Consider the following 27,288-nt stretch of genomic DNA (forward strand, 5'->3'; position numbering starts at 1 on the left):
TAAATATTGATAAACATAACCACTATAAACAGAACTCTTCAGGGTCCTCAATTTTTCAGCGTAAAAAGATCCCAAAGTCAAAGAGTTTGAGAACCAGAGCCCTAAAGGAAGCATCCAGAATAAGCACTAGTAAGTGGCAACAAATAGAAAATTATAAACGACTACTCTCAAGAAAAAGGTAAACGAAACATGAATATACTAAGATACACCATATCAAGATGGAGGGGGAAAAGGAAAAAATTAAAGAAGAATATGATTAATGAATTAATGAGAAGAAACCCAGAGATGGGATACACATTCACTCAAAACCTGTAGCATGGTTTTGGTGACCAGGGCTTTATCTTTTAAAAAGAAAAAGGAAATTCCATGCATCATCACAAATCCTAGGGCTTTTCAAAATTACCCCAAAGACCCTACAGAGCAGAGAACAATCTCACTCCCCTAGAAGTCTGACTCTGATACCTTATTTTAAAAATTCTTAAGTATTTCATATTTTATTCCATAATATATCTATTCATTTTAGTATTTTTGAAAGGTTTTAAGTTCTCATCAGGTTCAAATTTCACTTTACGAGGGTGTATCATTTCTTATTTAGATCAAGAACCAAAACACTATGAGTGCTCCCTCCAGAAGGCCACTTCATGCCCTGTTCTGGTCACAACCACACCCCCCACCCCTTCTCATGATTTCTAAGAGCAAAGATTTGTTCTGCTGGTTTTTAAACTCAGAATAAATGGAATCATGCAGTATACCTTTTTTTTTGTATATACACCTTTTATCCAACATTATGTTTACAAGATTCACCCATGTTTTGTGTGTTCTTGAAATTCACTTATTCTCACTGCCACAGAGCAGAGTCCCCAAGGTACAAGAGTCAAGTCCAGCCTGCACACGATTTTCATAAAGATTTACTGGGAAGCACCCATTCTGATTCATTTACATAGTGTCCACGGCTGGTTTCATGGTCCCACAGTAGAACCGTGGTTGTGACAGAGACTGCATAGCCGGCATAACCTAAAAGATTCACCATCTGGACCTTTACAGAAGGTCTAACCCTGCAAGCAGTGGATGGATCTCAGCGTGTGCTTCCCATGTAGCCTCACCCGCGAAGGGCTGAGAAACGTCAATTCTAAGCAGGTTCTCAGACTTCACTTTGCATCCACATCACTTGGAGGGCTTGTTAAAACAGATTGTGGGGCTTCCATCCCCAGAACTGGGTTGGGGCTTTCTCACCAGGCTGGGAGACCACTAATGAGGCTGGTCCAGGACCAGTTTCAAGAACGGTTATGAAAGCACCGCCGCTCCAAACTCTAACAAAGGTGAGAATCAACTGGGGATCACGCTAGGCAGGGGTGCCTGGCTGGTAGAGCATGAACTCTAGGTCACGGGGTCACCGAGTTCGAGCCCCACGCCGGGCTTAGAGCCTACTTCAACAAAACGAAACCGAGGATCACGCTGGCCTGCAGGTGTTGCTTCGGCATATCCAGCGTGAGGCCCAGCCTTCTGCACTTCCAGCAAAAGCCCTCAGGTGTTGCAGAAGCAGTTGGTCCAAGGACCACGGTTTGGGTAACAGAGCTGTAGAGACTTTAGTTGATGGGCATCTGGACGGTTCCAGTTTTTGACCATTACAAATATTCTCAACGTGTTTTTATTATGTATTTGTTGGATACATATCAAGGAAGGCACAATCGTGTTCAACTTCAGGAGATACTCCCAAACAGCTTTCCAAAGTGATTGTACTAACGTACACTTTTGTCAGCAGTGTGTGAAAGTTGCTGTTGTTTCAAATCCTTGCCCAACACACTTGTGTCTTTTTAATTTTAGCCCTTCTACTTAGGATGTGGTTTAATTTGCATTTCCTGACAACTAATGAGGTTGGGCACTTTTTTATAGTTTAACTGATAATCAGTATCTTCTTTTGATAAGTACCTACTCAAATTATTTGCCCTTTTTAAAAACGGGCTTCTTCTTACTGCTATATAAAAGTTCCTTTCATATTCTGGATAAAAGTGCTTTATTAGTTATATATATTGCAAACATCTTCTTCCATTCTGTGGCTTGCCTTTTCAGTTTCTTAACGATGTCTTGATAAACAGAACTGAAGACATTTTCCAACCCTAATATTACCAAAAGCAACTCACTTGTTCAAAACACAAAATCCAAAGCAGCACTAACATATACGGCTCAACATAATACATGAAAGTAAAATAAAACTTACTATCTCAAAAACAGGTTAGGGCACGGAGAGAGGGAGACTAAATAGTCCTATTTCCAGCCAACAAAGGCAGACTTCAGAGTTCAACTTTTGGAAGCAAAAATACAGCAAGCAAATCTGCATGTTGCATGTCTTCTATATATAACTTCTCATGCTCCCCTGCAAATAAGCATGATCCACTCACTGGACCATGGCTCTAAAGCAAGCACTAAAGGTGGAGGCCTAAAATAAAGGGCTCAATAATTTGAAGATTCACTAAAGTCCAAAGAGCTGATAATAACCACCTTTAAAGGCATCGCTTGTTACAGTTGTTACAGGAAAAACAAAACTACAGCAAAAAACACCAAACAGAAAGTAAACGCACACAAAAATGATTAGGAAAACAGGTACCTAAAAACCGATACTAAAGAAAAGTCCCTCTTGAAACCACTTACCTAGAAATATGAAGAAAATGTTAACTTGAACATTTTCTGAATCCACTAATCTCAATGATATATGCTTTACAGCAATAACAAAAAAAACCACTGTTTTCAGCAGAATGTTCCTTTAAATGTCTGTCCCTTAAATGCATCTCATTAAATGCTGTCAGAAGATAATTTTTCTTGAAATTGGCTCTAATTATATGTTTCCTGCTCAAAATCCTCTCCCACTGCTTAAAAAGATAAAGTTCAAATTTCTTAGCCTAGTACATTCAACCTTTTTACCAACAGGCCTTCTTTCCAACCTTATTTCCCAATCTGCCTCTTCATACCTTCTGTCTGAGGCAAAATAAACTTCCCATTCCTTCCACACATCCTGTTCTTACTACCAACCTATCCTGCTCACTCTGCCTAGAAAATCATTCCTCCTGCTCAAAGCCTACCAATATTTTAAAAAGTCAGCTTACAGGGGCGCCTGGGTGGCGCAGTCGGTTAAGCGTCCGACTTCAGCCAGGTCACGATCTCGCGGTCCGTGAGTTCGAGCCCCGCGTCGGGCTCTGGGCTGATGGCTCGGAGCCTGGAGCCTGTTTCCGATTCTGTGTCTCCCTCTCTCTCTCTGCCCCTCCCCCGTTCATGCTCTCTCTCTGTCCCAAAAATAAATTAAAAAAAAAAAAAAAAAAAGTCAGCTTACATACTTCCTTCTTTATGAAGGTTTTCCTGATTCCCCTGTCTGAATTCCCACGTGTAGCTCTATTACAGCTCTTAGTACTTTCTCATATCAACTCCTACAGTTACCGTCCTCTGTGAGAAGCTATTTGTTTATAGAAAGTGCGTTTACCTCTTTATTGCCTGTAACTGATCACAACAGTCACAGTTTAAATAACTGAAATTGGGGAAGACATTACTCCATTAAGAGTCTTCGGGGCGCCTGGGTGGCTCAGTCAGGTAAGCCTCCGACTTCAGCTCAGGTCATGACCTCACAGTTCGTGGGTTTGAGCCCTGCATTGGGCTCTGTGCTGACAGCTCGGAGCCTGGAGCCTGGAGCCTGCATTGGATTCTGGGTCTCCCTCTCTCTCTCTCTCTCTGCCCCTCCCCCGCTTATGCTCTGTCTCTCTCTCTTCCAAAAATAAATAAACATTAAAAAAAAATCTTTAAAAAAAAAAAAGAGTCTTTAATCAGGTACAAGGAGAAGGAAGATAGAGGTAAATGTCGATTATCATCTGTGTGAGCCAAAATATTTACCTAGTGGTTTTTCAAACCAAGTATCTCACTACTACCTCTAGACGCTGAAATGCATCTGATTTTATTTCTGTTCTATTGGGCCAGTATGCTTGAAACGGATTTAAAATACAGACTGCAAAACATTTATACCTTCCAAAAATAAGACATTTGTACATATTGGCCCAATGATTGCTACTGCAGTGAATAGAAAGTCCTTTGTGAACAAAACTCTAACAGAGCAATGGCAAGGATTTTCAAAGAGCAAATCTGAGAAGCAATTTAAGATGTTTAAATCAGATATAAAAACTCCTCTTTTAAATCACAAAATTTTAATAAAGAAAAAAGGAGAAATCACATCTGGGACGTAAAATAATTTCTAAATATAGAATACTGAGAATACTGGTTAAGTATCACTAGAGTACGTTTCTATTCATGACCCTCTACCAGAATTATTATGTAGAACAAAACAACATAAATACCTCCTCGAGGCACCAACAGCTGTGGAACTAGTTACCCTCTTATACACTATTTTTAAGAAAATTCAAGAATTCACTGCCAAACCCAAAGTCAATTAGAAGCAGCATCTTAGGTGGTCAGATGAGGTCTACACACGCTGCCATCAAAGGAAAGTAAAGGTCACCTTAACAGCAAAGTAAGGGAGGAGGAAGAAAATGAAAAGCAGACTGAAGCGCTCCCTCACTCACAAAGGCAAGCAGTCTGCGACTAGTTAGTGAGGGCCAGAGCTTACCAGGTGTCTCATCGTGTCATGACACAGTGCTTAATCCTCAGGGCGTGAAATCTTAGTTATCAAGTAAATTATGTTCCTTAGTTTGGTAAACAAGTTGTGATGTCATTTGGGGCAGCTTTTATCAGAAAGTTGTGGTTCTTTCTTTAAAGGGAGAATCAATCCTCAATTCCTCAGAAAACTCAATTATATGGAATATTCCCTTTCTCCTAGACACAGAATGATTTTGTTCTAAGGTATACATTTTGTGTCTTATTTATTAAAGTTACCAGCAACATCTGTGGATCACTATGACCTTCATTTTAGAAGGAACAACTGACACAAAACAGTGCCAACACTAGGCAACAAACGCCGACACTTTCTTTAAAAGTAACAAGTTCACAGCACTAAAAGTACTCGACACACTGCCCTCCTGCGATATGTGGTACCCATAGTGGATTGCGTATGCCTGTTTGCAGGTTCTTAAGCCTCAGGTACTAACTATTTAGAAGCCAAAAATTAAGAAAATTAAGTGGTATGTTCACTCCAAATACTCGGCCAAGCGTGATTTCAGGGTTTTTAACTTTGGTGGTCTCATCTCACTTTGAGCAGTCCTGGTGTCACTAGAAAAAAGGGTACAAGATTTACCATGGTCAAATCATCCTGCCACCACCGCTCCCATCAATGAGCGTGGATGCTCTGAACGGAGAGAATTCTCAAAGAACATCTGAGAAAACAATGTAAGAAGGCTCACGGGGATTAAAGCTATCACAGCTGTAAAGTGAGGGCAGAAATTGGTCTGATTTCTAGTTAGGCATGAATCTACCACTCACCAAAAAGATCACAATCGACCCAAATGAATGTTTACATTTTTTTAATGTTTATTTATTTTTGAGAGACAGAGAGAGAGAGGGAGACACAGAATCCGAAGCAGGCTCCAGGCTCCGAGCTGTCAGCACAGAGCCCGATGCGGGGCTCGTACTCACAAACTGCGAGATCGAGACCTGAGCCCAAGTCGGCCGCTCAACCGACTGAGCCACCCAGGCGCCCCAACCCAAATGAATACTTAAATAAAATGCATCATCTCCACTGGGTCGGTATCCAGTACGACTGTGCTATCTCTGACACAAACTGCTGCTTCCAAACCAGGCATGTAGAAACCTGCAAGATGGATTTGCACTCGTTCGTCCACGTCCAACGGACCTAATCAAGAGCAAATCTGAAAGACCAGCAATAACCGCAGGAAAACAGAACGGGCTCTTACAACATGCCGGCAGCAACGGTCCCCATCCCCATGGGCAAAACCCTCCACAGACCACAGAGCTCAGCTTGGAATCCCAATCAGATGCTTTAAAAACATTCACTGAAGAAAAAAACAGCCGCACAGCTTGGACACTTTAAAATCAGACACTTTAAAAACATTAATTGAAGAGACATTAACAGCAGGTGGGCCTGTTCGTTTAGGCACCCTACAGTTGGCCAACTCACCACCTGGAAAGAAATTCAACCTTTCAAAACAACCCGGTAGTTTCCTAGGTCAGTGGTCTCAGCTATTTGGTGCTGCTTCTCGGCCAGTCACACGTGGGTCTCGACCGGCCAGTAGTAGAGAACTTGGCCTCTATAGCCATCAATCCATCACCAATCCATTTCTTAGGGGAAAGCCCCGAGAAGCGACAATGGAGGCAGGGAACAGACCGAACAAAAGGAAAAGGTGCCAAAGGTCAGCTGAGAAAGCATTCGATAGACAAGTTTTGAGCAAACTCATTCCCAACTCTACAGATGCTCAAAAAGTGAGCTGGGAGGGTGGTGAGAAGGAAGGCATAATGCCTCTCATTTGAAATGGGCGCGGAGATAAAAGGCTAATTTTTCTCCCCAAACCTAAGTTAACCGAACTGTATCCAGCACAAAACAGCGACTGGCCAAGGACCCGTCACAAAATCTTCTGCCTAGCTCTGGCAGGCAAAGACGGATGAGTAGTAGTGGCTGAAGTCTAAGTAGGAAACGCAAGAGTGGCCTCCGCCCTCCCCCACTCTGCCTGGTGCTTTTCCGTTTCCAATCGGGAGAGGCCAGCAACCCATAAAGGAGGTGGACGAGTACCGATCCCCAATCGGGCTTCCCCCCCGCCGCCGAGCAAAGCGGAAAAACTGTCCTTTTCCAGCTGGACCGGGTTTTCCATCTCCGGTCTCTCGATTCACGTTTAGGGCCGCGAGCCCGAGCAGCTGGGCACTGCCGCAGGCCCGGACTCGTGGGGACGCACCCGTCGCCACCCGCCCCAACGCCCTGCAGAGCAAGGCCCCCAACGACGACCAAAGGCCGTGTGCACAAGGACAGCGTGCGAGACGCAGGCCCCGCTGGGAGGCCGGCCCGGGCAGAAGGCGGCGCGGCCGGGCGGGGAGGGCCCGGGCCTCGTGCGGCGGCGCGGGCGGCAGGGAGGGGTGGGGAGAGGGGGCGCGGGGCCCGCCGCCCAGAACTCACCGTCAGGCCGGTGCCCAGCACGATCACGTCGTACTCCTCATTCATGGCGGGGGAGGACGAGCACCGAAGCCCAGGAAGGGAGAAAGCGCAGGGACTCGAGGGGCCCGGGGCTACTCGACCACCCTGAAGCGACAGGGGGAGCGCTCAGACCGGTCTCGGGGCCCGACAAAAACGGGAAGCCAGGGCTAGAGGCGAAACGGAGCTGGAGAGGAGGGACGCCGGCCGCCACCTCAGACGGGAAGAGAAGAGCGGGGCACGGGAGGGGAGGGAAGACCGGGAAGGGAGGGGAAGGCGGGCGGCGACTGGGGCCTCCGCAGCCAGGGCGGGGCTTAGGGAAGGCGCTCGGAGGGCCGTCGATCACAGCCTTCCCGCCCTCTCATTGGCTGCATTCCGTCGCCCGACCAACTTTCTTCCTCTCTCACGTCTCGCGAGAAGAGGGCGGGCTGTGCCTTCAGCGGTTCCGGTCTTCCACCCGGCCCGCTGCCACCGTGGTTGGGGGCGGAGGGGGCGGAGGGAGTCCCCGCGCCTGGGCCCTTGAGGTCGTACGGCTGGGAGCGTGCCGGCGGTCGCAGAGCGGCGGTCCGGTTCGTTGCTCCCGCAGTGGTGTGGGAGCCGAGGCGCGCCCAGGGCCCCGAGACCTCCCGCCGCCCTTGGACTTTGAGCCTGAGTCGGCCACGTGCGCCGGAGCCGGCCGGGGGCCCCGCACTCCCGCCCTGCCACCGGCTGGCTACGCACCGCGGGCCGAGCGTCGTGCAGGCCTCGGCCCCGAGTGCTCGTGCGGCTGCGCCTACCTCGGCCAGTGGCAACTTGCTTTGTTTTCCTTTTTGTCCTGCCTCCTTTTTCTCAATGAAAGAGGACCCGAGGTATTTTAAGCAGCTCAGAAATCACTCGTGTTACCTTACTTCCCGCCCTGTGTCTTGCCTGTGCGGCCTGAGGAAATTTAAGGGAAGGGGGGAAACAACAACAACAATTTTTTAAGAAAGAAAACGCTTGGCGTAAATATAGGGGAAGTCCAGGTTTGGGAAGCAGGCCTGAGAGCTGTAGCTCAAGCCGGCTATAGGAATTGTAACTGACCAGTGTATGCACTCCTTCCCCCACCCCCAACCGTTGTAGGATTCCCACTGGAATCTCCAGCTTTGGGTATGGAGACAGGTGTAAGGAGAGGCTTGTGTTCTCAACCAAAGAGAGTACACCCTATAGGGGCAGTGTAGATAAGCGATTTCCCTAAAGCCTTGGATAGCCTGTGTTTTCAGCCTGGGATAAGTCTGCATACTCAGACGAAAGAGTTGGCGTTTCCTTCTAGATTTACTCCCAAGCACCGCTGGATAAGAGCTATTCAAAGAGAAGCTTGGTGGACAGAACTTCCTTCATACTTAAATCATTCAGATTCCGGAAATAATGTAACAGTATTGTACAATGTTTCTTCGCCCCAGAAAAAGTTTTAAGTGTTCTACCAGACAGTGCACCTTTGGGGGGGTGCTGGACAGTTTAAATTTATGTACCTTAATTGGATTTGTATCCATTAGCGACCAAATGAATTTCTATAAGCAGACAAAAACCAAGTGCAGAGTTGACTACTGAACCCATTATGTGCCAGTGGGTGTAACTGTCTTTTCTGGTAGCTAAGCATGTTTTAAGAAGGTCCTGCTGTTTCTCTCCAAGTATGTGCACGTGTATATGCACATGCTTATAAACAACAGAAATTTACTTCTCAGAGTTCTGTAGGCTACCAAGTAAAAGATCAAGGTGTGTCTGAGGGCCTGCTTCCTGGTTCTATTTGTCTTTTCACTTTGTCCTCACACGGTGGGAGAAGATGGGAGGGGGGAAGGATCTCTCTGGCTGCTTTTACAACATTACCTACATTTTTTAACTGACATGAAATATTGACCCATTTTTAAAAACTAGCAATAACAAGTCCAGGCTGGTTCAATCAGTAAAGCATGTGACTCTTGATCTAGGAGTAATGAGTTTAAGCCCCGTGTTGGGCTTAGAGAATACTTTAAAAAAAAAAAATCTTTGGGGCACCTGACTAGCTCAGTCACTGGAGCATGCAACTCTTGATCTCAGGGTTGTGAGTTTGGGCCCCACACTGGGTGTGGAACCTACTTAAAAAAAAATTATAAAAAGTAAAAAATAAAAATAACAATAAAGAGCCTTTTTCATGTATTGCTGTATTGCCATCAACCTCTGAATGTTGAAGAGGCTTTTGAGCATATCTGCTGAATTATGTTACCATGTTTTAAGTAAAGGGTGATTCATCAATATTCAGGTGAAGTTAATGAGAAACTCCAAAGCGTTGGATAAGGGATCTGAATTTTAGGCTAATGAGGCTCTTCAATCTGATCCCCTACACTGAAGTTTAGTTTGTGGAAGGACACACACATACACAAAAACCCAAAAACAAAAACTAAAAAACAACAAAACAGACAAAAAACCAAAAACAACTGGATTAATCCCGAATTCCGTGCCTGCTCTAGGATCTTTAACCTCGTCTATTCCAGTTGCCAAGGAACTTGGTAGACAACAAATACTGTTTACGGTGAAGTGGCTTGAAAGCCACTAAATGGTTCAGTGTATTCCTAAAAGAGTGAAACTTAGGTTTGGGGGAAGTGGGTGACTTGTGGAGAGCAGTGGAAAATACCATCCCTCGTAAAGGTATTTAAGTCTTTGTACAAAGCAAGAGTTCAGTGTGATTGTAATTTAGAGCCGGGTGCTTGGGAATCGTTGCTGATCTGTTTGCACTAAGCCCCCGCCCGCGCTTTACAGAGGGAGAGACTGAGTCCAAGGAAGATAGCAGAACGAACCCCAGTCCCGGACATCTTTCTGTCCTGAACCCCTGTACCAGTTTCTCAACCAGTTTCCCTTCTGTCTGTGGTAACCATTATCTTCCTGAAATGTGAATCGGATCCTGTTCATGCTTCTGCCTACCTTTTGCGTCTAGAATAAAATGCAAACCCCTTGCTATGGCCTAAAAGGTGTTGTGCAATCTAACCTCCGTATATCTCTCCAACTTCATCTTGTGTGCTTCTTGTTCACTACACTCCAAACACACTAGTCTTTCAGTTCCTAGAATCTGGTCAAGCTTTTAACCACCCGAGGGCCTCTGCGCTCTTGTGGGTCCCATAACTACCAAGCCGCACTTCCCCTCCTACATACACTTCACAGCTGGTTCTTTCTGCTTCCTTAAGTTTCTACATGAAAATCTTCCCTGACCACCTTGTCTAAAGTAGCTTTCTCCTCAAATTTCATTCTCTAAAAGCACCCTGCTTGTTGCTTTCGTTGATTTCTATCAAATTGCTAATTACATCCTTTACTTGTTCCTTGTCTGCCTGCTAATCAGAATGTAAAGTCCATAATGATGCCATCATGCCTGACAGATGATGAGTAAATATTTGATGAATGAATGAGACACCTGGAACTTAATCCCTAGATCAACAAGGACTAAATGTGACGAAATAGTACCAGTTCCTTTTGATAACTTTTGACAAGGGCAGCTTTTCTTATTGCAGAAGATACTAAAATTAATACTTTATAGGCTCCTAAAGCTAGAGATCTATACAATATAAATCTGTTTAAAATCTGGATAGCTAATGCTGAAGATAAAACATAATAGGATATCTGGGGGAAATTTTTAATTAGATCCCCCAAATAAGTATTTCCTAGTTTATGCTGCATTCATTTGCCCACACCCACAAACTGCAGTCTGCTCCCAGTCTCCAGTTTAGTAGTGACTGGCTCCACCCTGGGTCCAAACCAGAATTCTAGATCTCATCCTTGCTTCTGTCTTCTTTCTCTCCTTCCACATCTATTCCGATTTTGTTTTGCTGTGTAAGGAACCACCCCAAAGCTTAGTGGCTTTAAAAAACAAACAAACAAACAAACAAACAAAAAACTAGTGACTTAACAAGGTATTATTATCTCTTAACGGTTCCGGGGGTTGAATGGGTTCAGATGTGTGGGAATTGCTTGGGTCTATGATGCAATTGTAAACCAGGGGGTTTACATCATCTGAAAACTCGACTAGACTGGACATCCAACATGGCGCACTCCCGTGGCTCACAGCTGATGATGGCTGTCAGCCGGGTGCTGAGCTGGGGCTGTCGACAACAGCAGCTATGTATGTGTGTCCCCTCCACTCGGTTTGCACGTCTCGAAGTATGGTAGTTGTCTTCCAAGGGTATACATCCCAAGAAAGAAGAAATGGAAGGCCTGGGCCCAGAAACTGGCGCAGCATCCCTTCTGCCATATTCTACTCATCAAAGCAGTTACAGAGCACACCCAAATTCAACAGAAGGAGTTATACGGATGCCTGGGTGGCTCAGTCAGTTAAGTGTCAGACTCGATTTTGGCTCAGGTCATGATCTCATGGCTGTGAGATCCAGCCCCATGTCGAGCCTGCTTGGGATTCTCTGTCTCCCACTCTCTGCCCCTCCCTCCCACACTCACACACACACACGCACACACACACACTCTCACTCTCTCTCTCTCTCTCAAAAATAAATAAAAACTGAAACAAAACAAAAAAAGGAGCTATAAAACCCACCTGTCAGTGAGAAAACTTGCCAATGTGTGTGTACCCATCTTCAATCTGCCACAATACCCCCCATTACGTTCTGGCCATTCCGCCTCATAAAAATCCCAGTCCCTTCTCTCCAACCTCATTGCTGCTACACTGGCACAGCCCACCGTCAAGTTATCTCCTTAGATAAGTGCAAAAGCTTTCTTAATTGGACACCTGGCCTTCAGTACAGGTGTCTCAAGCTTGTTCTCTATAGTCTAACCTAAGTGAACTTCATCAAAATCTAAAGTGACTGGGGGTGGCACCTGGGTGGCTCCGTCGGTTGAGCATCTGACTTCGGCTCAGGTCATGATCTCGTGCTTCACGAGTTCAAGCCCCATGTTGGGCTCTGTGCTGACAGCTCCAGAACCTGGAGCCTGCTTCGAATTCTGTGTGTGTCTCTCTCTCTGCCCCTCCTTTGCCCCTCCCCCACTCACCCTCTGTCTCTCTTTCAAAAATAAACATGAAAAATTTTTCTAAAAAATCCAAAGTGACCAAGCTGATCATGTCTTTAAAATCTTTCCAAGGCCTCCACTGGTCTTGGAATAAAAAGTCCAAACACTGGTCATTTCCAAAGATGAGCTTAAATGATCTGGCCCTCAATTACCTAACCAACCAAACCTCTCTCCACAACGCTCCTCTGCCCCTAACCGTTGCTTCCAATTCACTGCTGTATTAGTCGGCGTTCCGTCAGAAAAACAGCAACCACTCTAGGTATTTTATTTGCTTGTTTGTTTGTTTTTAAGTTTATTTATTTATTTTGAGGGAGAAAGTGCGTGAGAGGGGCAGAGAGAAAGAATCCTAAGCAGGTTCCACACCGTCAGTGCGGAGCCCAAGGTGGGGCTCCAACTCACAAACCCCGAGATTGTGACCCGAGCCCAAACCAAGAGTCAGATGCCTGACCGACTGAGCCACCCAGGCACCCACACTCTAGGTATTTTAAATAGAGGCGATACAATATAGGGAATTGGTTTCAAAACGAAATGGCTGGAGAGGCAAAAAGGAGAAAGTTACCCAGAAGTTAGAAACAGCCTGAAAGTCTGGAGCAAGAGGGAAAATGGTATTACCCAGCCCTCAAGTCCACTGTGCTCTCAGGCTGACAGACTGCCATCACCACCTCTGCCAGAGCCTCTACTGCCGCTGGAGCCCAGGAGTCCCCACCCACAGGCCGCTACTGGGGCCATGGCCGGAGGTGCTACCAACAGCATGGCTGCTCCTGCCCCCAGTCTTCCACCAGCATTTTCCACTGGCAGAACTCACCGGAAGCCTGTTGGCAGAGGGCTCTGGGAAGTGTCATTTGCTGACTCAGCTCCTGCAATACAGAGAAAAGCAGGAATGGAGCTGAGGGCCAATAGACAGATGACTGGCTGAGCTGCTCCAAACATTTTCTGTTTCATGAACTCATCATGTTCCTTTCCATCGAGACATGCTTTTCCCTTTGTCTGAGACATTCTTCCCCTACTCTTCTACTTGAACCTGCCTGCTCTCTTCTGCTCATAAGAATTCTCACTGCAGGGGCGCCTGGGTGGCTCAGTAGGTTGAGTGTCTGACTTTTGATTTTAGCTCAGGTCATGATTTCATGGTTCGGGGGATCGAGCCCGTGTGGGGCTCTGCAGAGCCTGCTTGGAATCTCTCTCTCCCTCTGCCTCTCCCCTGCTTGTGCTCTCTCTCTCTGTGTGTCTTTCTCTCTGTCTCTCTCTCTCAAAAAAAAAAAAATAATAATAATAATAAACTTAAAAAAAAAAAAAAAGGAAGCTCTGTGTATGGAAAAGGAATGAATTCACAATGTTCCCAAGACTTGGATAAAGAACGATATGACTTCCAGGAAGAAACTAAGTATCAGAGACCCTTTCAGTGGCTTACCTTACATCATAACTCTTACTGAATTTCTGTGTATAGAGAAACGAAATCAGTACCAAGACTGGTGATGAGCCTAACAACACAACATAATATGCAAAATAGAAATCATTAGCAAGTGTAATTCGTGGCAGCTCTCTGGAATGCAGAGGAGTTGGGTTGGTGGAACAGGGTGGGGTTTCAGGTGTAGTGGCCAAGCAGGTGAGTCAGGTGTCCCAATTTCCAAAAAACTTCCTAAGAGTAGTGCAAGCATGTTCTAGATCCCCTTTGCCCTTCAAAAAGCTTCAACTTACTGTGGCCTCTAACTGCAGAGAAGTTGTGGGAAAACAGCCTGGCTGTCAAGGAAAAACAACGACGACTGACTGAAATCGTGATTTATTTGTTCCCTCCTAGACGAGAATGCTCTGTAAGCTGCCCAAGCCTTGACGTTTCTTAAGTCACTTGAAAATCATTCACTGGAATGCTTTTTGTATTAGCTTAAATAAACTTTGGTTTCGAGTAACAAAAACCACGTCAGGGTATCTCAAGCATAGAGGGGGGATTTATCAGAAGGATGAAGGGCAAAAGTATAGTCAGTGTGGAAGGAACTGGAAGTCAGGAATCAGAAAACTGTCTCTACACTCAGCTCCTCTCTGTACGACTTCATTATTTGCTCTCTTTGCAGGTGGACACTGTCTGCTTTCCTTGGACGTGGATGGTGGATGACGGCTGTCAGCCCCATTCGGCTGAGTTACGCCACGTCTATTCAGACGCTCACAATAGAGCAGGGCTCCTTAGCCTCATGCTCACATTGTCGGCCAGATCATTCTTTGTGGTGGGGCCAGTTCTGTGCACTGTAGAACATTCGGCAGCATCCCTGGCCTCTCCACACTAGAGGCCAGTAATCCCCAACCTCTCCCTGGCCCCCGCTGTGACAATCAAAACGTCTGCAGGCAATCCCAAGGTCCCTGGGACGGGGGCGCAAAAATCACCTAGGGTGAAACTGTTGGACTAGACTATCCAGGTTTTCTTAACACAATATCAAATTTCCAGAGGCAGAATCCAACTGGCCCAGCTTGAGGTGTTGTGTCCAACTTGATCCAGTCAACTAAAGACATAGAGTCACATGGCAGAGATATGGCTACCAGGAGTCCACGACCATGGGGACGGTGGCCAGTTCCCAGAAAAGAGGGATGAACACATGCTCTAGTAGGTGTGCCGTATGTTTCCTTAACCCTAGAAGTGAGGTGCTCTACCCTGACTTTATGGACTATATTCATTGGTGATTTAGGAGAAAATTTTCTGAGATATATTTGTAATATCTCCATCCCTTTAAAATTTTAACCCCAAATCTTCCATTATAAGGCTTTTGAAATAAAAACATCTGATTTTTTTTTGGTTCTCTTCAACAATTATTTATTGTGTCTCCTCTGTGCCAAGCACTGGGCTAGGCCTTGGTGAGCTAAGTAGATCGGGTCCTGTTTGCACATTTTAACTCCAGATTGATTTATGAGTGGTGATAGTATAATTCTACTTTGGCACGGCCATTTTCCCCTTGATATCTAATTACTGTTTCTAATTTTGAAGTTTTTAAATCAATCCTCTTCATTATTTTTAATTTTTTTTAATATTTGAGTTTTTTTTTAAGTTTACTTTTTTTTGGGGGGGGGGGGGAGAAAGTACAAGCAGGGAAAGGGCAAAGAGAAGGGGACAGAGGATCCAAAGCGGGCTCTGCATTGACAGCAGAGAGCCCGATGTGGGGCTCGAACTCACGAACTGCAAGATCATGACCTGAGCCGAAGTTGGATGCTTAACCAACTGAGCCACCCAGGCATCCCTCAATTCTCTTCTTTATGCCAGTGTGGGGGCTATCTGCCTGTCAGAATCGAGGGTTAGTCTTGGACTTCTTACCAGCAATTTTTGAACACATGCCCGTGGTTTACTAGAATAGCCACAGTTTTGACCACTGAAACTCAGTTGTCCATGGCCCCCAAAATAAATAACAAAGTATTAGGAAGAACATCTTGTCTTTTCTCAGACAGCAGAAAAACAAGTTCCTGCATTAGCTGGCAAAGAAGAATTCACTAAGCAGTGAAGGTTATATAGAATGACTCTGGTCAGTTAAAAATAAGGAAATAAGGTAGATTTTTAGCTTTTCTTCTCTGCCCGTCTCCCAACACAGGGTGCTGCTTTTCCAGTGCTGCTTAATCTATATCAGCATCTCCCAGCACATTCTGCAACACACCGAAGACTCGAGGTGTTTTTCAAGGGAAGAATCCCAGGGTCATATAAGTTTGAGAAATGCTGACCATTATGCCCTCCTTTGGGAGTGTCACGATTAAGGTGGTAAGGTCTCTGGGAGGGTTTCACTGCCATAGCCCTCGTGGAGAGAAACCTGGCAGTATTTACTGCCTCTAACATGTGCAAATCCTATGTCCCAGCTCTCTATTCCTGGGTATGCATCAAAAAGAAATTTCCTGGCATGTAAGAAGCAGCTGGAGTATTCATGAAATTCTAGTACACGGTAGCAGTGAGTTGGAGGTAACCCCCAGCAGCAATCGGAAGGATTACATCGCAATGCAGCAAAGTGGAAGAGGCTGAAAATAGTGGAGACGGGGGAATGAGATTTCTAATCTATACCACTGTCGTACACTTTTACAATGTCAGACACCGTGCAGATAGACTTACGACACGAGTGGAAGCTGAGTTGCCATGGCATTCGTTAGAGGATAGGGGTGGGGTGGGGGCACAATAATAAGAGATGAAACTCGAGGTAATTGAGTGCAGATTGAGCGCAGGCCTTTACCTTCGTTCCCTCCCCAAGGTCTGCTAAAATGGCATTAACAGAATAAAAAGGGTATAAACCTTTGAGCTCAAAGAGGGCAGAAAAGACAGAAAGCAGATGGTCAAATCTATGACCTGACAGGCCAAAGAAAGCTGAGACGTCAGGGCCTATATAGAGAGGCAAGGCATTAAGAAGCAAACTCATTCAAGCCAGGGGACTCCAGAAAAGTCCAGGAGTCAGGAGGACAGGTGCCTCCAAGTCCAGGCCGGGAAGCACAGAACTGGTTGAGAGTGCATACAAGGAGCAGTGGTTTCCTGGATCCCCTTCTACTGCCAACCCCCCTTCCCCCACCAAGAGGCAGGTGGTTGACCGTGGACAGGTTGAGTCAGAAAAGCCCTGATTCTGGCTCGCCAGGAAGAGAAGCATGCCACCTGCAAACAAATGGGATTCTGGTGTGGGGTGCTGATGGTGGGGAAGCAGGGGCTGATGGGAACTCTCCGGGCCTTCGTCTCAATTGTGCTGTGGACCTACAATTGCTCTAAAAAATAAAGTATATTACTGGGGCGCCTGGGTGGCTCAGTCGGTTAAGGGTCCAACTCTGGATTGGAGCTCGGGTCGTGATCTTGCAGTTCATGGGTTCAAGCCACAAACTGCACTGACAGAGAGAGAGGGGGACAGGGAGGATCCCAAGCAGGCTCCATGCTGTCAGCACAAAGCCCGATGCGGGGTTTGAACTCACGAACCGAGATTATGACCTGAGTCCAAATCAAGAGTCAGACGCTCAACCGACTGAGTCACCCAGGCGCCCCCAAAATAAAGTATATTTAAAAAAAAAAACAACCAAAAGGGGGCAACTGGCTGGACCAGTGAGCAGAACGTGTGACTTTTGATCTCAAGGTTTGGAGTTCAAGACCCATGTTGGCTATAGAAATTACTTTAAACTTTTTTTTTGTTTTAAATGCTCTGGGATAGAATCTCATTTTAAGAAAATAAAATAGGAGTGTCGGGGTGTCTGGGTGGCTCAGTCGGTTAAACGTTTGACTTTGGTTCAGGTCGTGATCTCATGGTTTGTGAGTCTGAGCCCCACATCAGCTCTGTGCTGACAGCTCAGAGCCTGGAGCCTGCTTCGGATTGTGTGTGTGTGTGTGTGTGTGTGTGTGTGTGTGTATGTGTCTCCCTCTGACCCTCCCCTGCTTATGCTCTGTCTCTCTCTCTCAAAAATAAATAAACATTAAAAATTTAAAAAAAAAAAGAGAGAGAAAAGAAAAGAGAGCATTTTCACTTTGAAAAACTCAAAGGAATCCAAAGGGCACCTAGCAGATAAGAACACTGAGGTGCAGGGAGTCTCCCCTCTTCCGTACCAGCTCCCTGCTCCCGGTGACCGACGTGGGCATCAGGCAGGGGCAGGTCTGGACCTGACAGCTCTGGTTCTCTAAGACCACAGGCATGTCCCTGGCTGCTTGGCTGAACGTCTGGCAACAACTGGACCTCTCGTCTTCGGTGGAAACAGAAACCTGTCTGCGTCCGTCTGTAAACCTAGGCTGTAGCCACTTTATTCTCGCCATCTCCTCGCTCACATGAGCTTTGTCATAAGGTTGTCAGTCTCGGGGCGCCTGGGTGGCTCAGTCGGTTAAGCATCTGACTCTCGGGCTCAGGTCACGATCCTGCGGTTCGCGAGATCGAGCCCCGCGTCGGGCCCTGCGCTGATGGCACGGAGCCTGCTTGGGATGCTCTCTCTCCCACTCTCTCTGTTCCTCCCCTGCTCGTGCTCTCTCTCTATTAAAAATAAGTAAATAAGATTAGGGGCATTCCCTTTCGAATGTCCCCTCTCTATGAAGAGAGCTTTTCTACTATTCTTCCCCATGCACGTGAACTTGTCTGCCTGGCCCGCCCTGGTGTCCCAGCGCTATCCGCTGGCGGGCCGCTCAGGGCTCTGTTGCCTCACCGGGGATTTTGCTGACTCCGATGCCCAAAAAAATCCTCAAGGTGTAGAGTGGCAGTGCCCTGGGATGTGGGTTTGAGGGGCACGCCTGTCACCTATGAGCCTTTCTAGGAAACAGCCCAAGAATTAGCACCTTGGTCCAACAGCTTTATTTGCACACCGGGGTCACTCAGCACTTCCTCTCCCGTGGGGGGTACCTGAGTGTGCAAGGACCTTCCCTCCCGTCACGTGACGTGTGAGGCTGGCCTGCCCGGAGTCTGTGGCTGGGTCTGGTGGGCAGGAGAGGAATCCCGTGACGCAGACTCGTGACCCTAGAGCCCACAATTCTAGAGCGTTAGGAGACGGACGCTGCAGATCTCACCTTTAAACAGACAATATATAAGAAAAGCCAATATCACGTATCTGTTTTACTCGATGTTTGATTTCAACATAACACACCCGGTAAAAGAAGAAAAAGTCAAATGCTACTTAGGAGTTTACTGTGGAAAACAGCACGTGTTCCTTCCATGCAGACCTCCGATCTCACTTTCTCGTGCATCCTTACAGAAATATTACACACACACACAAAACACACATGTAATGCAAATGGCAACACGCTTATTCCTCTCCTTTTTTCACTTAACAATGTATTTTACGGATTATTTCTTTTCTGCATGTATAGATCCACTTCACTCTTTCTTTTTTTAAATGTTTATTTTGAGAGAGAGAGTGCGTGTGCATCACACAAATGGGGGAGGGGCAGAGACGGGGGGGGGGGGGAGGGAGAGAATCCCAAGCAGGCTCCACGCTGTCAGTGCAGAACCCAACGTAGGGCTCGATCTCATGAACCGTGAGATCATGACCTGAGCCGAAATCAAGAGTTGGATGCTTAACCGACTGAGCCACCCAGGCACCCCTTTGGCAAAGCACTGCATTCACAGCGGGACAAAGGGTTACCCCCAACGAACATGTAGTCAGTTGAATGGTGCCCCCCCAAAGCCCCATGTCCTTACTTACCCCTGGAACCTGTCAATGTGACCTTATTTGCAAAGAGGTCTTTGCAGGTATAAGCAAGTTAAGGATTTTGAGATCGGATCATCTTGGATATATATCCAACGACCAGTGTCCTTGTAAGAGAACCACTGAGGGACAACTGGGACAGACACACGGGGAGGAGCCACGTGACCATGGAGGCAGCCACCGGGGCCCCAAGCCAACGAATGCTGGAGCCCCCAGAAGCTGCAAGTGGCAGGGGAGGACCCTCCCCTAGAGCCTCTGCAGGGAGTGTGGCACCATCGACACCTGGATTTCAGACCTCTGCCCTCCAGAATAAATTTGCGGCACCTGGGCCGCTCAGTCAGTTAAGTGTCTGACTCGTGGTTTCAGCTCAGGTCATGATCTCACAGTTCGTGGGTTTGAGCCCCACATCGAGCTCTGCGCTGACGGCACGGAGTCTGCTTGGGATTCTCTCTCTCTCTCTCTCTCTCTCTCTCTCTCTCTCTCTCTCTCTTTCTCTCTCTGCCCCTCCCCTGTGCGCTTTCTCTCTCAAAATAAATAAATAAACATTAAAAAAAAAAAAAAGAGCTGTGAGGGAATAAATTTGTAGTTTGTGGCCGTTCGTTGAGCCAGCCCTAGGAAACTAACACACAGCACCAACCTAGGTATCAGGAATCCTACTCACTCCGGGTCCTGGTTTTCTTCATCCCTAAAAACGAGAAGGCTGGGCCACAGGATCTAAAGTTTCTTCGTGGTCCAAACAGTTTCTGGCCTCGTTAGGTTCCCTGCGTAAGGGCCCCCTCGTTCAAGGCCAGGCTGGGATCACATCAGCTCCCACAACGTGGCTTTCTTCTCCTCTCTCTTCGGAGTGTTTCTGGTCCTTGTGGTCCCCTAATGCTTTTCCATGCATGCTGGTGTGAAACAACATGACTCTTCTAGCCACAAGGAGCAATCTTCCCTCCGAAAGGTCGGGACTCTTGTAAGAAAATGCGATTCAAAGTAGCTTAGGGAAAAGGGGAAATAGGTGAATGTTATGAGTCATCGCCTAGTTCCCATTCAAGAATGAATGCCCCACCACCCAAAATGCTGGGGGTCCCACCGGCTGCAGCTTGAGGGCTGTGTCAGCTGCAGGGCCACCTTGCCCAAGGCCGTGCCCTTCCCAGGCCTGCATCCAGGGACCGGTCCTCCAGGGGCACCACGACCTGCCCTCTCTCCCGCCCCGACCGTGACTCAGAAGGACCGCTCCAGCTTTCCAGACCTCCAGGGGACTGTGGCTTCTCTTGCACCCAGTGCTGCTTCCCCACCCCGCCTTCCACAGGTGCCAGCACCAAGATACTCCCGGAGGAGCCACCAGCCCACGGAGCCCCCTCTGCGCCCCAGTCTGGGGCAGAGGACTCACTGGCTCATGTAACCAAGCCAGTAATGGAGAAGCCGCCCAGAGACCCAGGAACCTACTGGATCTGGGGTTCTACCAGAGGCTCTGGCTCCCCGCTGGCCTCGTAGGGGCCCCAGGCAGAGGAACCCTCACACCAGAGAGAAGCCAGACTTCGCCACGTCTCTGCCCTCCGAGGGCAGGTGCAGGAAAAGACTCTGATCGGCCTAGTGTGTGCCAGGCCCCCAGCTCCAGACCACGGAGGAGCCAACATTAGAAACCGCTGGCAGTGGGGCCCCTGGGTGGCTCAGTCGGGTAGGCGTCCGACTCTGGATCTTGGCTCAGGTCACGATCTCACAGTCTGTGGGATCCAGCCCTGCGCCCGGCTGCGTGCTGACAGCAAGGAGCCTGCCTGGGATTCGTTCTCTCACTCTTTCTCTGCCTCTCCCTCTCTCTCTTTCTCTCAAATAAATAATTAACATTTAAAAAAAGGAAAAAGCTGGAAGTCCCCACTTAAACCATTTGCTTAGAGTGGGCAAAGCATGGGGTGCCTAGGTGGCCCAGTTGGTTAAGCGTCCGACTTCAGCTCAGATCATGATCTCGTGGTTTGTGAGTTCGAGCCCCGCGTCGGGCTCTGTATTGACAGCTTGGAGCCTGGAGCCTGTTTTGGAATCTGTGACTCCCCTTCTCTCTCTGTCCCCTCCCGAGCTCATGCTCTGTCTCTCAAAAAATAAATAAATGTCAAAAAAAATTTTTTAGAGTGGGCAAAGCGTGCAGCCAGATAACAGCTAACATATGAAGCAAGAGAGGGCTGAGCAGGTGGCCCACTGAACGCTGGCCATGGGGTACCCTCTCCCTGCCTCTTGTCACTTTCTACCAGCTGACCCCTCCCCTCTGTGTCCAGGGGCCGGACCAGCAGCCTGACGTAGCTATGGCCGGCTGTGACTTTGGTGGCCCAAGGAACCCCCTCGCTGCCTGATAGTGTTGACCGTTTGTTTCTTGACGTGGTATAAAGTGCCTTGAGGTATAAGCTGTATTCCTCGCAGGGCCCGCCTCTGTACATCGGCCCCCCTCGTCCTGCTTGAATTGGAAAGGAAGGGGGTGGAGTTGCCCAGCAAGGATTTTGCTAATCCCCACTTAGATACACTTTTCAACTCTTTCTAGACCTCCAGGACAGCGCTAATCCTCCAGTAGAGCAAGTTTTGAGGTTAATAAGAAAAATGTAGGGGCGCTTGGTGGCTCACTCAGTTAGGTGTCCGACTTCGGCTCGGGTCATGATCTCACGAGTAGTGAGTTCAAGCCCCACGTCGGGCTCTGTGCTGATAGCTCAGAGCCTGGACCCTGCTTCGGTCTCTCTCTCCACTCCTCCCCTGCTTGGACTCTGTCTCTCCTTCTCTCTCAAAAATAAATAAACATTAAAAAAAAGTTTTTTAAATAAGAAAAATATAACATTAAGAGAATCAAAGCAACTTAAAAAAACCCTAACCCCTAACAAAGTAGATAGAGGTGCCCAGCTCTGTCTGATGCCACTCCCGTGTCCCACAGAGGCCAGGGCAGAACCCCACAAGTTCAGCTGAAAGAGTAGACACCTTCAGGACTCAGCACGCCCCCTGCCCTCCCCGGCGCACAGCTCCCCTGTCCTCCCACTGCCCTTGTACCCTCTGAGGACTGACTGCACCTGGATGGGCCCGGACCTGACCCAGGAAGGCAGTCAGATTTCCCCTCTGGCCAGTTTGGAGTCTCCACCCAAAGGTGCTGCGTCCCTTAGGTGCTCAGCGGGGAAGCCGTATGGAGCCAGGAAGAAATGGCTACGTTTCACCATGAAAGTGCAGAGGCGGGGGCGGGGGGGTGCGGGTTGAGGTTTCAGAGAGAGGAGGGACCTAAAGTCATTTCCTGGGCTTTTGTGCAGAAGACATCAGATAAAAGGAAGAGTCCAAATGGACCCGGTCCCCACCCACTAGCCTGCTGTCCTTCTTGTCCTTTTATTTAGCGTGGATGTGACCGGTGGCAGCGGGCCAGGCGAAACCTCCCCCAGAGCAGTCACATTCTGATAGCCATCAGGCCTTCTCACAAACAGATTACACAGGCTTCAGCTGGGTGTGCACTTTCCACAGCATCTGGAAGCCAGAGGGGACCTGCCTTCATTCTAGGAGCAGCTCTCTCTGTGTGAAGACCAGAACAGTGTAAGAATCTTCGGGTTTGGGATCTGTAAGTGGGGAGGGCTGGGCTCTGCTCTCAGGTCCCTGACACCCCTCACACCTGCCCCCCCCCCCCCGGGCCTGGTCCACCCTGGGCACTAAGCAATCGTGTGTGGGTGGCAGATGAATGGATGAACGAACTTCAAAGGATGAAGGATTCCCCAGGAAGACGGGGACCTCCTCCAGGTAGGTGAGTGAGGGCAACCACAGGAGACTCCCAGGAAAGGGAGTTAACTTAGGAATTATTCACACCTCATAGGAGACTGACCATTTCTCTCAGGAGGGATTTGGGACAAGCATGTATGTGCAGGACAGGTAACTGGTAAATTGCCATAGAACATGATGTGAGGGGGCGCCTGGGGTACTCAGTCGGTTGAGCATCTGACCTCGGCTCAGGTCATGATCTCGCGGTTCATGGGTTCGAGCCCCACGTCGGGATCTGTACTGACAGCTCAGAGCCTGGACCCTGCTTCGGATTCTGTGTCTCCTTCTCTCTCTGCCCCTCCCCCGCTCATGCTCTGCCTCTCTTTCAAAAACAAATAAACATTAAAAAAAAGAAGAAGAATGTGAGATGTGGGAAGGAAACAGACTCTATTTGTCAGGATTCTCCACAGAACAGAATGAACAGGATATCTAGAGATACATAGAAGAGAAGATTTATTACAGGAAGTGGCTCACACAGTTATGGCGGCCCCATGGGAAGCCCCATGACCTGTCTTCTGCAGGTTGGAGGCCGGCAAAGGCAGGGGTGTCATTTGGTCTGGGTCTGAGGCCCAGGAAGCAGGGGCACAGATGTCCGAGAGCAGAGGAGACAGATACCCAGCTCAAGCAGGGAGCAAGTTCATCCTTCTGCCTTGTTCTTCTACTCAGGCCCTCAGTGGACGGGACGATGCACTGGGGAGGGCCATTGATTAGATGTTCTTCTCGTCCAGAGCCACCTGCACATACCCCCGGGAATAATGTTGGATCAGTATCTGGGGGCCCCTAAGCCCAGTCGAGTTGATGCACATCACGCAGACTAACTGGATTTTAGATCCTCTGTTATCTAGTGTGACCGCCTTCTGGACAGACAGGGCCGCTAGAGATTTGCCTTCAGTGCAAGCGAGCAATTTGCTAAGGTCATTTCGTCAATTAGTGGGAAAGCCTATTGTTCTGGAAATATTGAGCGGCTGCAGTGGGAACGCGGTAGAGCGGTGCACACGGCAGCTGAGGCCCCTGCCTCCTGGGGTCCAGTCCAGCATGAAAGACGGGCGCTGAGCAAGCAATGGAAAATGAGACGCACATCACACAGGAGGAGGGCAGGGCGTCCGGACGCATGGCAGGAGTTGCTGGGCGCATCCGTGCTGACAGCGGCCAGACTGCTTTCCGCAAGGCCCACCCTGCAGGGACCCGGTCTCTCCATGACAGTCCCATGAGGTGGGCTTTACCATCACCCCCACGTTAGAAACAAAGAGACTGGAGGCTTGAGAGGTTAAAGCCTTACCACCGAGTACCTACCTCATCAGTAAACAGCAAAGCTGGGATTCAAAGTTCTATTTGACACTCAAATCTGGGCTCTTTTGGCTTTTCTGTGGCAAATGATAGAAACCGAACTCAAACTATCTTAAACAAGGAAGAGAGGGGCGCCTGGGTGGCTCAGTGGTTAGATGTCCGATTTTGGCTCAGGTCATGATCTCATGGTTCATGGGTTTGAGCCCCGTGTCGGGCTCTGTGCTGACAGCTCAGAGCCAGGAGCCTGCTTCAGATTCTGTGTCTTCCTCTCTCTCTGTCCCTCTCCTGCCCACACTCTGTCTCTCTCTCAAAAATAAAGCATTTTTAAAAATTAAAAAAAAAAAACAAAGAAGAGAATGTTTTGTGTCACATAATTTAAAAGTGTCGGCTTTCAGCATGGCTGATCCAGAGGCTGAAATAATGTCACTGGCTGGGGTCGGGGGAAGGGAGGGAGAAATCTGTCCTTTTTTCCAGATACTGGACAGGCTTCATGGCCCCCACAGTTCATGACCAGGCCAGTCACCCCAGAGGAAAGAGCTTCTTCTGTGGTAACCTGGACAGGGCTTTGGATTCCTAGCCTGCCTATCAGTAAACACATCAGGCAAAAAGGGGTGGGGTCCTCTGATTACCCAGGCCTGGCTTGTGACTGTCCTTGGGTGGGCAGTGGCCCTACCTGGGAGTCAGTTCCTACTGGAAGGAGAGTTTCTGTTGCCTGAAAAAAGGGAAGGGATGCTGATCAGGCAAACACCTGCGCCCAGCACAGCTTTGAGCCACTGTACTCTACATCGAGCTGCCTTTCCACTATGGTGGAAAAGCCCTAGTGCCCCGTCTCTGGGGGACACAGAAGAGGATAAACTGAACACTAAGGATGAGTCATGTTTGTGTCATAGGACCACCTAATGACTAGTTCATTCCACAAATCATGTAGCGCACGCTAATAAAGTCGCTCTGGGCCAGGCACTGTTCTAGGCCCAGGGACTAGAGGTGTTTTGTTTTTGTATTTGAAGGCACAGGCCCTCTTCTTAAGGATCCCTCCGTCCAGTACAGGGGGCAAACACGTAAGGGACAGGAGTGTGTTAAGAGCAATAATAAAAACAGATGAAACTCGGGGCACTTAGCCGGCTTAATCAGCAGAGCGTGCAACTCTTGAGATTGTGAGTTCGAGCCCCACGTTGGGTATAGGGATGGCTTAAAAATAAAATCTTAAAAACAAAACAAAACAGATGAACTCATCCAGGATGTGTGAAGAATGCTTACAGCTCGATAGCAAAAAGAGTTAAACTCAGTCAAAAAATGGGCAAACAACATGAACAGACACTCCTCCGGAGATATGCAAATGGCCAACAAGCCCATGAAAAGATGCTCAACATCATTAGTCATGAGGGAATGCAAGGTAGAATCAGAAGATGCCACTTCACACCCACTAGGATGGCTATCATGTTAAAAACAAATAAACGAACAAAAACCAACCAAAACCAAGCGTTAGTGAGGATGTGGAGAAGTTGGAACACGTGTACATCGCCTGTAGGAATGTAACACGGTGTGGCCACTGTGGAGAACAGCTGGACGGTTCCTCAAAAAAGCGAAACAGAATTACCCTATGACCCAGCAACTCCGCTCCTGGATATATAACCCAGCATTGCAGGCAGGGACTCAAACAGATATTTGTACAGCGATGTTTAGAGCAGCATTACCCCCCATAGCCAACTGGAAACAACCCAAATGTCCATCAATAGATGAATGGATACACGAAGTGTGGTGCGTACACACCATGAAATATGCGGCACGGAAGGAAGGAAGTTCCGATATGTGCTCTGGAACTTGACACTAAGCAAAAGACGTCATACGTCAAAGGTCACAAATTGTGTGGTGGTTTCACTTATACGAAACATCAAGAACACGTAAATCCACGGGGACAGAAAGCAGATGAGTGGCCGCCAGGGGCTGCTGGGAGAGGAGAGAGGGAGCAAGTGCTCCCGGGGGTTTTATTCTGGGACGACGAACGGGTTTGGCAACTAGAGAGACGTGGTGGCTGTACAATAACGTGAATGCACTAAATGCCATGGAATTGTTCGCTTTATTATTTTTATTTTTAATTTTTAAATATTATTTTATTTTATCTTATTATTATTATTAATTTACATCCAAATTAGTTAGCATATACTGCAACAATGATTTCAGGAGTAGATTCTTTAATGCCCCTTACCCATTTAGCCCATCCCCCCTCCCACACCCCTTCCAGTAACCCTCTGTTTATTCTCCATATTTATGAGTCTCTTTTTTTTTAACTTGTTTTATTTTTTAAAATTTACATCCAAATTAGTTAGCATATAGTGCAACAGTGATTTCAGGAGTAGATTCCTTAGTGCCCCCTACCCATTCAGCCCAGCCCCCCTCCCACAACCCCTCCAGTAACCCTCAGTTTGTTCTCCATATTTACAAGTCTCTTCTGTTTTGTCCCCCTCCCTGTTTTTATATTATTTTTGTTTCCCTTCCCTTTTGTTCATCTGTTTTGTCTCTTAAAGTCCTCATAGGAGTGAAGTCATATGATTTTTGTCTTTCTCTGACTGACTTAGCATAATACCCTCCATTTCCATCCGTGTAGTTGCAAATGGCAAGATTTCATTCTTTTTGGTTGCCCAGTAATACTCCATTGAATATATATACCACATCTTCTTTATCCATTCATCTGATAGACATTTGGGCTCTTTCCATACTTTGGCTGTTGTCGATAGTGCTGCTATAAACATGGGGGTGCATGTGTCCCTTCGAAACAGCACACCCGTATCCCTTGGATAAATGCCTAGTAGTGCAATTGCTGGGTCGTAGGGTAGTTCTATTTTTAATTTTGTGAGGAACCTCCACACTTTTTTCCAGAGTGGCTGTACCAGCTTGCATTCCCATAATTTTTAAATATTTTTTATGTTTATTTATTTTTGAGAGACAGAAAGAGAGACAGAGCATGAGCGGGGGAGGGACAGAGAGAGAGGGAGACAGAGCTTCTGAAGCAGGCTCCAGAATCTGAGCTGTCAGCACAGAGCCCGACTCGGGGATCGAACTCACGAACCATGAGATCA

General features: G+C 47.6%; 1 protein-coding gene across 1 annotated transcript in view; it reads right to left on the reverse strand.

Moving 5' to 3' along the window:
* The window catches only part of GDI2 (GDP dissociation inhibitor 2), a 33,886-nt gene extending 26,517 nt beyond the window's left edge, over positions 1 to 7,369 (reverse strand). The window contains exon 1 of the mRNA XM_042990950.1: positions 7,055 to 7,369. Coding sequence (XP_042846884.1) covers positions 7,055 to 7,099 — 45 coding nt within the window. The 5' untranslated portion in view covers positions 7,100 to 7,369. The remainder of the gene's footprint in view (positions 1 to 7,054) is intronic.
* Positions 7,370 to 27,288: the final 19,919 nt, after the last annotated feature.

The sequence above is a fragment of the Panthera tigris genome, chromosome B4, assembly GCF_018350195.1.
Source record: "Panthera tigris isolate Pti1 chromosome B4, P.tigris_Pti1_mat1.1, whole genome shotgun sequence".
Classification (NCBI taxonomy): domain Eukaryota; kingdom Metazoa; phylum Chordata; class Mammalia; order Carnivora; family Felidae; genus Panthera; species Panthera tigris.